The sequence below is a fragment of the Triticum dicoccoides genome, chromosome 6B (genome assembly GCF_002162155.2).
Source record: "Triticum dicoccoides isolate Atlit2015 ecotype Zavitan chromosome 6B, WEW_v2.0, whole genome shotgun sequence".
Taxonomy (NCBI): domain Eukaryota; kingdom Viridiplantae; phylum Streptophyta; class Magnoliopsida; order Poales; family Poaceae; genus Triticum; species Triticum dicoccoides.
In genome coordinates, this window is record NC_041391.1 from 637,109,092 (window position 1) to 637,121,412 (window position 12,321).

General features: G+C 48.0%; 1 protein-coding gene across 1 annotated transcript; it reads left to right on the forward strand.

Annotated features, from left to right (window-relative positions):
• Nucleotides 1-10,976: 10,976 nt before the first annotated feature.
• Nucleotides 10,977-12,316, forward strand: LOC119321892 (flavonol synthase/flavanone 3-hydroxylase). Its single transcript, XM_037595406.1, has 2 exons — nt 10,977-11,925; nt 12,001-12,316. Exons 1-2 carry the CDS (start codon nt 11,134-11,136, stop codon nt 12,211-12,213), a joined length of 1,005 nt encoding a protein of 334 aa, XP_037451303.1. The 5' UTR covers nt 10,977-11,133; the 3' UTR covers nt 12,214-12,316.
• The last annotated feature ends 5 nt before the right edge of the window (nt 12,317-12,321 follow it).

Consider the following 12,321-nt stretch of genomic DNA (forward strand, 5'->3'; position numbering starts at 1 on the left):
ATTGCTGCACAGAAGAGTTACGTCCTGGAAGCACCGCTGGGTGCCAGGCCTGCTGCTGATGCAACTGACGACGTTAAGAACGTCTGGCAGAGCAAAGCTGATGACTACTCTATAGTTCAGTGTGCCATGCTTTACGGCTTAGAACCGGGTCTTCAACGACGTTTTGAACGTCATGGGGCATATGAGATGTTCCAGGAGTTGAAGTTAATATTTCAAGCAAATGCCCGAATTGAGAGATATGAAGTCTCCAATAAGTTCTACAGCTGCAAGATGGAGGAGAACAGTTCTGTCAGTGAGCATATACTCAAAATGTCTGGGTATAATAATCACTTGATTCAACTGGGAGTTAATCTTCCGGATGATAGCGTCATTGACAGAATTCTCCAATCACTGCCACCAAGCTACAAGAGCTTTGTGATGAACTATAATATGCAAGGGATGAACAAGACTATTCCCGAGCTCTTCGCGATGCTGAAAGCCGCGGAGGTAGAAATCAAAAAGGAGCATCAAGTGTTGATGGTCAACAAGACCACTGGTTTCAAGAAAAGGGGCAAAGGGAAGAAGAAGGGGAACTTCAAAAGGAACGGCAAACAAGTTGCTGCTCAAGTGAAGAAACCCAAGTTTGGACCTAAGCCTGAAACTGAGTGCTTCTACTGCAAGCAGACTGGACACTGGAAGCGGAACTGCCCCAAGTATTTGGCGGATAAGAAGGATGGCAAAGTGAACAAAGGTATATGTGATATACATGTTATTTATGTGTACCTTACTAATACTCGCAGTAGCACCTGGGTATTTGATACTGGTTCTGTTGCTAACATTTGCAACTCGAAACAGGGACTACGGATTAAGCGAAGATTAGCTAAGGATGAGGTGACGATGCGCGTGGGAAATGGTTCCAAAGTCAATGTGATCGCGGTCGGCACGCTACCTCTACATCTACCATCGGGATTAGTTTTAGACCTGAATAATTGTTATTTGGTGCCTGCGTTGAGCATGAACATTATATCTGGATCTTGTTTGATGCGAGACGGTTATTCATTTAAATCATAGAATAATGGTTGTTCTATTTATATGAATAATATCTTTTATGGTCATGCACACTTGAAGAGTGGTCTATTTTTATTAAATCTCGATAGTAGTGATACACATATTCATAATGTTGAAGCCAAAAGATGCAGAGTTGATAATGATAGTGCAACATATTTGTGGCACTGCCGTTTAGGTCATATCGGTGTAAAACGCATGAAGAAACTCCATACTGATGGACTTCTGGAATCACTTGATTATGAATCACTTGGTACTTGTGAACCGTGCCTCATGGGCAAGATGACCAAAACACCGTTCTCCGGATCTATGGAGAGAGCAACAGATTTGTTGGAAATCATACATACAGATGTATGTGGTCCGATGAATGTTGAGGCTCGTGGCGGATATCGTTATTTCCTCACCTTCACAGATGATTTGAGCAGATATGGGTATATCTACTTGATGAAGCACAAGTCTGAAACATTTGAAAAGTTCAAAGAATTTCAGAGTGAAGTAGAAAATCACCGTAACAAGAAAATAAAGTTTCTACTATCTGATCGTGGAGGAGAATATTTGAGTTACGAGTTTGGTTTACATTTGAAACAATGTGAAATAGTTTCGCAACTCACGCCACCTGGAACACCACAGCGAAATGGTGTGTCCGAACGTCGTAATCGTACTTTACTTGATATGATGCGATCTATGATGTCTCTTACCGATTTACCGCTATCGTTTTGGGGTTATGCTTTAGAGACGGCCGCATTCACGTTAAATAGGGCACCATCAAAATCCGTTGAGACGACGCCTTATGAACTGTGGTTTGGCAAGAAACCAAAGTTGTCGTTTCTCAAAGTTAAGGGCTGCGATGCTTATGTGAAGAAACTTCAACCAGATAAGCTCGAACCCAAATCGGAGAAATGTATCTTCATAGGATACCCAAAGGAGACAATTGGGTACACCTTCTATCACAGATCTGAAGGCAAGATTTTCGTTGCTAAAATCGGATCCTTTCTAGAGAAGGAGTTTCTCTCGAAAGAAGTGAGTGGGAGGAAAGTAGAACTTGATGAGATAACTGTATCTACTCCCTTATTGGAAAGTAGTTCATCACAAGAACCGGTTCCTGTGACAACTACACCAATTAGTGAGGAAGCTAATGATATTGATCATGAAACTTCAGATCAAGTTTCTACTGAACCTCGTAGGTCTACCAGAGTAAGATCCGCACCAGAGTGGTACGGAAATCCTATTCTGGAAGTCATGTTACTAGACCATGATGAACCTACGAACTATGAGGAAGCGATGATGAGCCCAGATTCCGCAAAATGGCTAGAGGCCATGAAATCTGAGATAGGATCCATGTATGAAAACAAAGTATGGACTTTGGTTGACTTGCCCGATGATCGGCAAGCCATTGAGAATAAATGGATCTTTAAGAAGAAGACTGACGCTGATGGTAATGTTACTGTCTACAAAGCTCGACTTGTTGCAAAAGGTTTTCCACAAGTTCAAGGGGTTGACTACGATGAGACTTTCTCACCCGTAGCGATGCTTAAGTCTGTCTGAATCATGTTGGCTATTGCTGCATTTCATGATTATGAAATTTGGCAAATGGATGTCAAGACTGCATTCTTGAATGGATTTCTAGAAGAAGAGTTGTATATGATGCAACCTGAAGGTTTTGTTGATCCAAAAAGTGCTGACAAAGTGTGCAAGCTCCAACGTTCCATTTATGGAGTGGTGCAAGCATCTCGGAGTTGGAATAAACGTTTGATAGTGTGATCAAAGCATATGGTTTTATACAGACTTTTGGAGAAGCCTGTATTTACAAGAAAGTGAGTGGGAGCTCTGTAGCATTTCTAGTTTTATATGTTGATGACATATTATTAATTGGAAATGATATAGAATTTCTGGATAGCATAAAGGGATACTTGAATAAAAGTTTTTCTATGAAAGACCTCGGTGAAGCTGCTTACATATTGGGCATCAAGATCTATAGAGATAGATCAAGACGCTTAATAGGACTTTCACAAAGTACATACCTTGACAAAATTTTGAAAAAGTTCAAAATGGATCAGGCAAAGAAAGGATTCTTGCCTGTGCTACAAGGTGTAAAATTGAGTCAAACTCAATGCCCGACCACAGCAGAAGATAGAGAGAAAATGAAAGATGTTCCCTATGCTTCAGCCATAGGCTCTATCATGTATGCAATGCTGTGTACCAGACCTGACGTATGCTTAGCAATAAGCTTGGCAGGTAGGTACCAAAGTAATCCAGGAGTGGATCACTGGACAGCGGTCAAGAACATCCTGAAATACCTGAAAAGGACTAAGGATATGTTTCTCGTATATGGAGGTGACAAAGAGCTAGTCGTAAATGGTTACGTCGATGCAAGCTTTGACACTGATCCGGACGATTCTAAATCGCAGACCGGATACGTGTTTTTATTAAACGGTGGAGCTGTAAGTTGGTGCAGTTCTAAACAAAGCATCGTGGCGGGATCTACATGTGAAACGGAGTACATAGCTGCTTCTGAAGCAGCAAATGAAGGAGTCTGGATGAAGGAATTCATTTCCGATCTAGGTGTCATACCTAGTGCATCGGGACCAATGAAGATCTTCTGTGACAATACTGGTGCAATTGCCTTGGCAAAGGAATCCAGATTTCACAAGAGGACCAAGCACATCAAGAGACGCTTCAATTCCATTCGGGACCAAGTCCAAGTGGGAGACATAGAGATTTGCAAGATACATACGGATCTGAATGTTGCAGACCCGTTGACTAAGCCTCTCTCACGAGCAAAACATGATCAGCACCAACACTCCATGGGTGTTAGAATCATTACTATGTAATCTAGATTATTGACTCTAGTGCAAGTGGGAGACTGAAGGAAATATGCCCTAGAGGCAATAATAAAGTTATTATTTATTTCCTCATATCATGATAAATGTTTATTATTCATGCTAGAATTGTATTAACCGGAAACATGATACATGTGTGAATACATAGACAAACATATAGTCACTAGTATGCCTCTACTTGACTAGCTCATTAATCAAAGATGGTTATGTTTCCTAACCATTGACATGTGTTGTCATTTGATTAATGGAATCACATCATTATGAGAATGAGGTGATTGACATGACCCATCCCGTTAGCTTAGCACTTGATCGTTTAGTATTCTGCTATTGCTTCCTTCATGACTTATACATGTTCCTGTAACTATGAGAATTGTGTAACTCCCGTTTACCGGAGGAACACTTTGGGTACTACCAAACGTCACAACGTAACTGGGTGATTATAAAGGAGTACTACAGGTGTCTCCGAAGGTACATGTTGAGTTAGCATAATTCGAGATTAGGTTTTGTCACTCCGATTGTCGGAGAGGTATCTCTGGGCCCTCTCGGCAATGCTCATCACCTAAGCCTTGCAAGCATGTAACTAATGAGTTAGTTATAAGATGAAGTATTACAGAACGAGTAAAGAGACTTGTCGATAACGAGATTGAACTAGGTATTGGATACCGACGATCGAATCTCAGACAAGTAACATACCGATGACAAAGGGAACAACGTATGTTGTTATGCGGTTTGACCGATAAAGATCTTCGTAGAATATGTAGGAACCAATATGGGCATCCAGGTCCCGCTATTGGTTATTGACCAGAGATGTGTCTCAGTCATGTCTACATCGTTCTCGAACCGTAGGGTCCGCACGCTTAAGGTTTCGATGACAGTTATATTATGAGTTTATGTATTTTGATGTACCGAAGGTTGTTCGGAGTCCCGGATATGATTACGGACATGACGAGGAGTCTCGAAATGGTCGAGACATAAAGATTGATATATTGGACGGATATATTTGGACACCGGAAAGGTTCCGGAGAAGTTTGGAGCCCCGGGAGGTTACCGGAACCCCCCGGGAGGTATATGGGCCTTATTGGGCCCATGTAGGAGGAAGAGAGAAGGAGCAAGGGAGGGGGGCGTGCCCCCCCAAGCCCAATCGGAATTGGGGAGGGGGGCCGGCGCCCCCTTTCCTTTCTCCTTCCCCCTCTTCCTATTACTACTACTAGTACTACTTCCTAATACTAGTACTCTTTCCTTCCCCCTCCAAATAAGATAAGGAAAAGAGAGGGAAACCTACTTGGAGTAGGTTTCCCCCTCCTCATGGCGCGCCCCCCCTAGGGCCGGCCACCTCCTCCCTCCCTCCTTTATATACGGGGGTAGGGGGGCACCCTAGAACACACAAGTTGATCATTGATCGTTCCTTAGCCGTGTGCGGTGCCCCCCTCCACGATATTACACCTCGGTCATATTGTAGCGGTGCTTAGGCGAAGCCCTGCAACAGGAGAACATCAAGATCGTCACCACGCCGTCGTGCTGACGGAACTCCCCCTCGGCGCCTCTGCTGGATCGGAGATCCAGGGTGCGTCATCGAGCTGTACGCGTGTCAAGAACTCGGAGGTGCCGGAGTAACGGTACTTGGATCGGTTGAACCGGAGGACGTATGACTACTTCCTCTACGTTGCGTCAACGCTTCCGCTTCGGTCTACGAGGGTACGTAGACAACACTCTCCCCTCGTTGCTATATCATCACCATGATCTTGCGTGTGCGTAGGAAAATTTTGAAATTACTACGTTACCCAACAATGTGTGGCACAACGATGCAGCGGTGACACCCACGAGAAGAGGGAGGCGCCGGGAGGAGCTTCATGCATGATGGGGACGAAATTCGCCGGAGAATGGACTTCCTCGAGCCGCCACCATGCTTGTACTTCTGCCATGGGGTAAAAATTATCAAAAAAACATATACAATAACTATTTTTCCATGTAGTGTACAAAAAGCGTAAAAATGATCAAAAAATGCCATAAGTGCTAAATAACACAAAAAAATCAAAAAATTGTCATATTTTGCGTAGTCAATTTGCCGTGTATGTGTATGGAAAAACAAAAACATTTTTTTTCAAAAATACCATGGCAAGTGCATATTCAAAAATGACGTGCTACTTTTATCAATTTTGCCATGCTTTGTGAAAGAAAAAATTGTGAAGAATGTGAAGTGCTACAAAAAAAAGTTGATCAAAATTGCTATGGCAAACAATGAATATTCTATTTTTGCCCTGGTATTTTTGACCAAAAAAATTGCCATGTTTCTGAATAATAACACAAAAACAAAATTATTCAAAATTGCCATGGCAAATGCATATTCAAATTTGCCATGCTATTTTTATAAAAATTGCCATATTTTGACCAAACAAATTGCCACATATTTGAATAGTAACACAAAAAACAAAATAATTCAAAAATTGTCATGTTTCTTAAAGTAATTAACCATGCTAAATGCATGTATAGCATTCAGCTTTGAGTGGAGAAGAAGGCGCTGAAAAACTACAGTAGAAGAAGATTGAAAAATACAATACTCAAAACAGAAAAAATGTCATGGTCCATGAAATTACGTTGCCATGCTCCATTAGCTTGGTCAAGTGATGTTATTCCCTACAAATTTGCGGAGGGATGAGTTCCAAACAAATTCTGCCATGGCAACTACTACATATTTTTGCCATGGAAAATACTCCAGAATTTTGACATGGCAGAAGCTCATAGCAACTCTGTCCCATGGCAATTATTCGTAGCAAATTCAGCCATGGCAACTACTATATAATTTTGCCATGGCAATTACTCCAGAAATTTTCCATGGCAACAACTCATAGCAACTCTGCCCCATTAGAACTACTCATAATGAAAACTGCCATGGCAACTATTGATCCAACATTCAGTTTGCCATGTTACTTGAAGTATGTTTGACATGTTGTATAAAATTTCAGAATTTGCCATGTTTTACAAAAATGTCGTGTGTTCAGATAAAGGGCAATCCTATATTTGCCATGTGACCAAACAAATTGTGGGAAAAATTTGTACATGATACATGGAATTTGCCATGGCAAACACATTCTGTAGCATCTATTCAACAATGTATGAATTTACTATGTGATGCTACAGAAAAATTGCCATGGTTATGTTAATTTGAACATTGGATTGATGAGAAAAACAAATTTTCCATGGCAAAAACATTCAATATAATCTATTTCAGCTCATGTGAATTGCCATAAGATCCTATACAAAAATTGCCATCATGTGGACTAGTCATATACACGAATTCTGCTATTCCCAGCAAGAGCCAAATGGACCAGTGACTCACCGGCGAGAGCGGGCATGGCCACGACCTCCTCCTCCATGGGGTGGCCAGACATGACGCCGGTGACGGGATCCACGGTGAGGACGAACGTCGTCGTAGAATGGACGCGGAGGAAGGGAATCAACGGAAGCCAGGCTCCTCCAGCATTGTGTGGCGGGACCTATTGCTCACCGTTGTCATGGCCTCCCCCGCCACCACCTGCCTTGCTAGACGCGTCCATGGCGCTGCCGAGGAGAACTCACTACCGGGCCTCCTCCTCCTGCGGTCCATCTCGAGCTCGATGGGCAGCTCCTCCCCCGCCGTCGCTCAACCCGTCGCGCACGCGCACTCCTCCCGCGGCAGCTCCTCTTTGTTGGAAATATGCCCTAGAGGCAATAATAAAAGGATTATTATATTTCCTTGTTCATGATAATTGTCTTTTATTCATGCTATAATTGTGTTATCTGGAAATCGTAATACATGTGTGAATACATAGACCAATATGTCCCTAGTGAGCCTCTAGTTGACTAGCTTGTTGATCAACAGATAGTCATGGTTTCCTGACTATGGACATTGGATGTCATTGATAACGAGATCACATCATTAGGAGAATGATGTGATGGACAAGACCCAATCCTAAGCATAGCACAAGATCGTGTAGTTCGTTTGCTAGAGCTTTTCCAATGTCAAGTATATTTTCCTTAGACCATGAGATTGTGTAACTCCCGGATACTGTAGGAGTGCTTTGGATGTACCAAACGTCACAACATAACTGGGTGACTATAAAGGTATACTACGGGTATCTCCGAAAGTGTCTGTTGGGTTGACACGGATCGAGACTGGGATTTGTCACTCCGTATGATGGAGAGGTATCTCTGGGCCCACTCAGTAATGCATCATCATAATGAGCTCAAAGTGACCAAGTGTCTGGTCACGGGATCATGCATTACGGTACGAGTAAAGTGACTTGCCGGTAACGAGATTGAACGAGGTATTGGGATACCGACGATCGAATCTCGGGCAAGTAACATACCGATTGACAAAGGGAATTGTATACGGGGTTGCTTGAATCCTCGACATCGTGGTTCATCCGATGAGATTGTCGAGGAGCATGTGAGAGCCAACATGGGTATCCAGATCCCGCTGTTGGTTATTGACTGGAGAGCCATCTCGGTCATGTCTATGTGTCTCCCGAACCCGTAGGGTCTACACACTTAAGGTTCGGTGACACTAGGGTTGTAGAGATATGAGTATGCAGCAAACCAAAAGTTGTTCGGAGTCCCGGATGAGATCCCGGACGTCACGAGGAGTTCCGGAATGGTCCGGAGGTAAAGAATTATATATGGGAAGTCGAGTTTCGGCCACCGGAAAGTTTCGGGGGTCACCGGTATTGTACCGGGACCACCGGAAGGGTCCCGAGGGTCCACCGGGTGGGGCCACCCATCCCGGAGGGCCCCATGGGCTGAAGTGGGAGGGGAACCAGCCCCTGTTGGGCTGGTGCCCCCCCCCCTTGGGCCCCCCCTGCGCCTAGGGTTGGGAACCCTAGGGGAGGGGGCGCCTCCACTTGCCTTGGGGGGCAAGGCACCCCCCTTGGCCGCCCCCCCCCCTAGGAGATCCCATCTCCTAGGGCCGGCGCCCCCCTGGGGTCCCTATATAAAGAGGGGGGAGGGAGGGCAGCCGCACCCTTGCACTTGGCGCCTCCCTTCCCCCTTGCTACACCTCTCCCTCCCGCAGACGCTTGGCGAAGCCCTGCCGGGATCCCTGCTGCATCCACCACCACACCGTCGTGCTGCTGGATCTTCATCAACCTCTCCTTCCCTCTTGCTGGATCAAGAAGGAGGAGACGTCACGCTGACCGTACGTGTGTTGAACGCGGAGGTGCCGTTCGTTCGGCGCTAGGATCTCCGGTGATTTGGATCACGACAAGTACGACTCCCTCAACCCCGTTCCCTTGAACGCTTCCGCTCGATCTACAAGGGTATGTAGATGCACTCCTCTCTCTCATTGCTAGATGAACTCATAGATTGATCTTGGTGCGTAGGAAATTTTTTATTTTCTGCAACGTTCCCCAACACTCTTCACCGTCACCGCCGCCGCCATTCCTCTCTCTGCAGCTCCTCCCCCGCTGCGCACGGGCACTTGCCTCCGGCAGCTCCTCTTCACTGTCGCCGCCGCTGCCATTCCTCTCCCTGCAGCGGTTCCTCCCTGCCACGGCTCCTCCGTCGTGGCTCCTCCCAGCCGCATCCCAATCCCGCCACGGCTCCTCTGTCGTGCAGCAAGCGCACCCTTCCTCCTCCGCTGCGCCTTCCATCGCCCTTGGCCGAATCCACCTCATATTCGCCATCGCTTAGGACCTCCGCCCGCCACCACTCAGGACCTCCGCCCGCCGCCGCCCGAGGCCTCCGTCCGCCTCCGCTCGGGGCCCACGCCCGCCATCGCCAGGGCCCTCCACCCGCCTCCGCTCGGGGCCTCCGCCCGCCACCGCCAGGGGCCTCCGACCGCCTCCGCTCGGGCCTGCCGTCCGCCGCCGCCCGGGCCATATTGTGTGTGATGTGCGGGTAGGTGGGGAAGAAGGTGAGGCGGAGTGGGGAAAGAAGAACGGGAGTGAGGACGTGCGGCATAGTTTGTCGAGGCCCGGACCTGCGGCACAGTTTGTAAAGGCCCCGACGAGGCTGTGGGATGACGTGGAACGTAAAGTGCTTCAAGAATCGTGCAAAATGATCCAACGACAAATGATGCGTGTGGGTAGGATGCTACACACCACATGTGTGGGCGTTAATATTTTCGTTGAAATAGAATCAGAAGTGAAAATGTTTTAGACCCACTGACAATATAAGAAATTGGATTATCCACACAAAAACGGAAGATTGAAATAAAAAGTAGGAAATGAGAACTAAAGGGACATACATATGTGTGAACATTCGATGATTTCCATGTAAGAGGTATGCAATGTGACGAACAAGAGTAAGCTCATCAAGCAAAATAGCTGTCAGTTTGTCACCTTAGCAAAATTCAATCATAGTGACTATCACTGCAATTAACAACAAAGAGCATATACTCAGCCTGGAACTAAAAGAATTGCAGGCGGCCTTAGATGGCAGCACTGTACTTGGGCTCAAGAGTACCATGGTTACCTTGGAGGACATGTATAAAAGGATAAATAGAAAAATGACTAACCATTAATACATTTGTCTTAAGTATACACATGTGACTCATTCAACACGTTAATCTGATGCAGCCAATAATTAGATAATTACATGTGGACCTCTTTGTGTGTACACTGTATATACCTTGAGCGTGACTGAAGATTTGGATGCCATTCCTGGTCGTGTAGCTCCGGCGACCAGCACTACCGAGCCTGCCCGATCTTTCTGGAAGACTATGGACTGCATGCCTCGCGGCGGGAGTAAGTACGCGGTGGTTGTTGAAGACACGCACAACGTTCTCCTTCCATGCCATCCACCAAACCAGCTGTTAGTACGACCGATCGAACTCCAAGCCGTACGATGAGGAGCTGGAATCGCAAACGCAAAGGGAAAGAAAAACTTGCCACATTGCTGCTTGATAACTGATCGTCACAAGCTCATCACATCGACATGGACGGAACTGCGACCCCGCCAAGATCCCGACGGCGACATCGAAGACTAGCGTTCCGAGTTCCACTTGCACCACCACGTGCCTGACGGCGACGAGTGACAAGGTTGTCGAGTGGTCGCCGTTATAAATCTTTTTCCCTGCTTTAAAACCGCCATGCAAAAGTGGTTGCGAATTTGCGATCCTCCGCCTCCCATGGAGCACCTTTCCGTTAGTGCTCGTCCCATCCCGCTCCCACGTGTGCTCGCCAGACCTGTCCGTCACGGCTGACGCAAGCCGGCGCGAGAGGAGATCGAGGTGCGTAAATACTCCGCCGGCTAGATCGGGGGAGGGCGGACGGGAATGGCGGGGACGGCGGCGCAGAGCGTGCAGGCGCTGGCGTCCTCGCTGGGCGCGCTCCCGCCCGAGTTCGTGCGGCCCGAGCACGAGCAGCCGCGCGCCACCACGTTCCGCGGGGCCGCGCCGCCGGAAATCCCCGTCATCGACATGTCCTCGCCGGGCGCCTGGCGCCGCATGGCGGAGGCCGCGGCGGAGTGGGGCATCTTCCAGGTGGTGTGCCACGGGGTGCCGGCTGAGGCCGTGGCGGAGCTGCAGCGCGTGGGCCGCGGGTTCTTCGCGCTGCCGCAGGAGGAGAAGCAGCGGTACGCCATGGACCCGGCCGAGGGGAAGACCGAGGGCTACGGCTCCACGCTGCGGAAGGGCGACCTCGAGGGCAAGAAGGCCTGGGCCGACTTCCTCTTCCACAACGTCGCGCCGCCGGCCGCCGTGAACCACGCCGTCTGGCCGGAGAGCCCCGAGGGGTACAGGGAGGCCAACGAGGCCTACTGCGGCCACATGCTGCGGGTCACGCGGGAGCTGTTCGGGCGCCTCTCGGCGGAGCTGGGCCTGCAGGAGGGCGCCATGGCGGAGGCGTTCGGCGGCGACGACGTGGTGCTCCTCCAGAAGATCAACTTCTACCCGCCGTGCCCGCAGCCGGAGCTCGCGCTCGGCCTCGCGCCGCACACCGACATGAGCACGCTCACCGTCCTCCTGCCCGACGAGGTGCAGGGCCTCCAGGTGTTCAAGGACGGATGCTGGTACGACGTCAACTACGTGCCCGGCGCCCTCATCATCCACATCGGCGACCAGATCGAGGCAAGTGCCTCAAACTTGCAGCGTCGCATCAACTATTTCACCTTTGACATGTGTTAATTGCATTGTTTGTGATAGATCATGAGCAACGGGAGGTACAAGGCCGTGCTGCACCGGACGACGGTGAGCCGGGAGAAGACGCGGATGTCGTGGCCGGTGTTCGTGGAGCCGCCGCCGGAGCACGCCGTCGGGCCGCACCCGCAGCTCGTCACCGACGAGTTCCCGGCCAAGTACAAGGCCAAGAAGTTCAAGGACTACAAGTACTGCAAGATCAACAAGCTACCACAGTAGCCAAATCCTTCAGACAGAGACCTTTAACCAATAATCCCCTTGTTCATATGTACTGTAATCCTACATTTCATGCGTGTCAGTTTGGATTTTCTTCTTTGGTGGTTGGGA

Coding starts and splice junctions, on each gene's coding strand:
- LOC119321892 (XM_037595406.1), top strand. CDS start 11,134: ATGGCGGGGACGGCGGCGCAGAGCGTGCAGGCGCTGGCGTCCTCGCTG. Junction 11,926..12,000: donor ACATCGGCGACCAGATCGAG/GCAAGTGCCTCA, acceptor TGTTTGTGATAG/ATCATGAGCAACGGGAGGTA.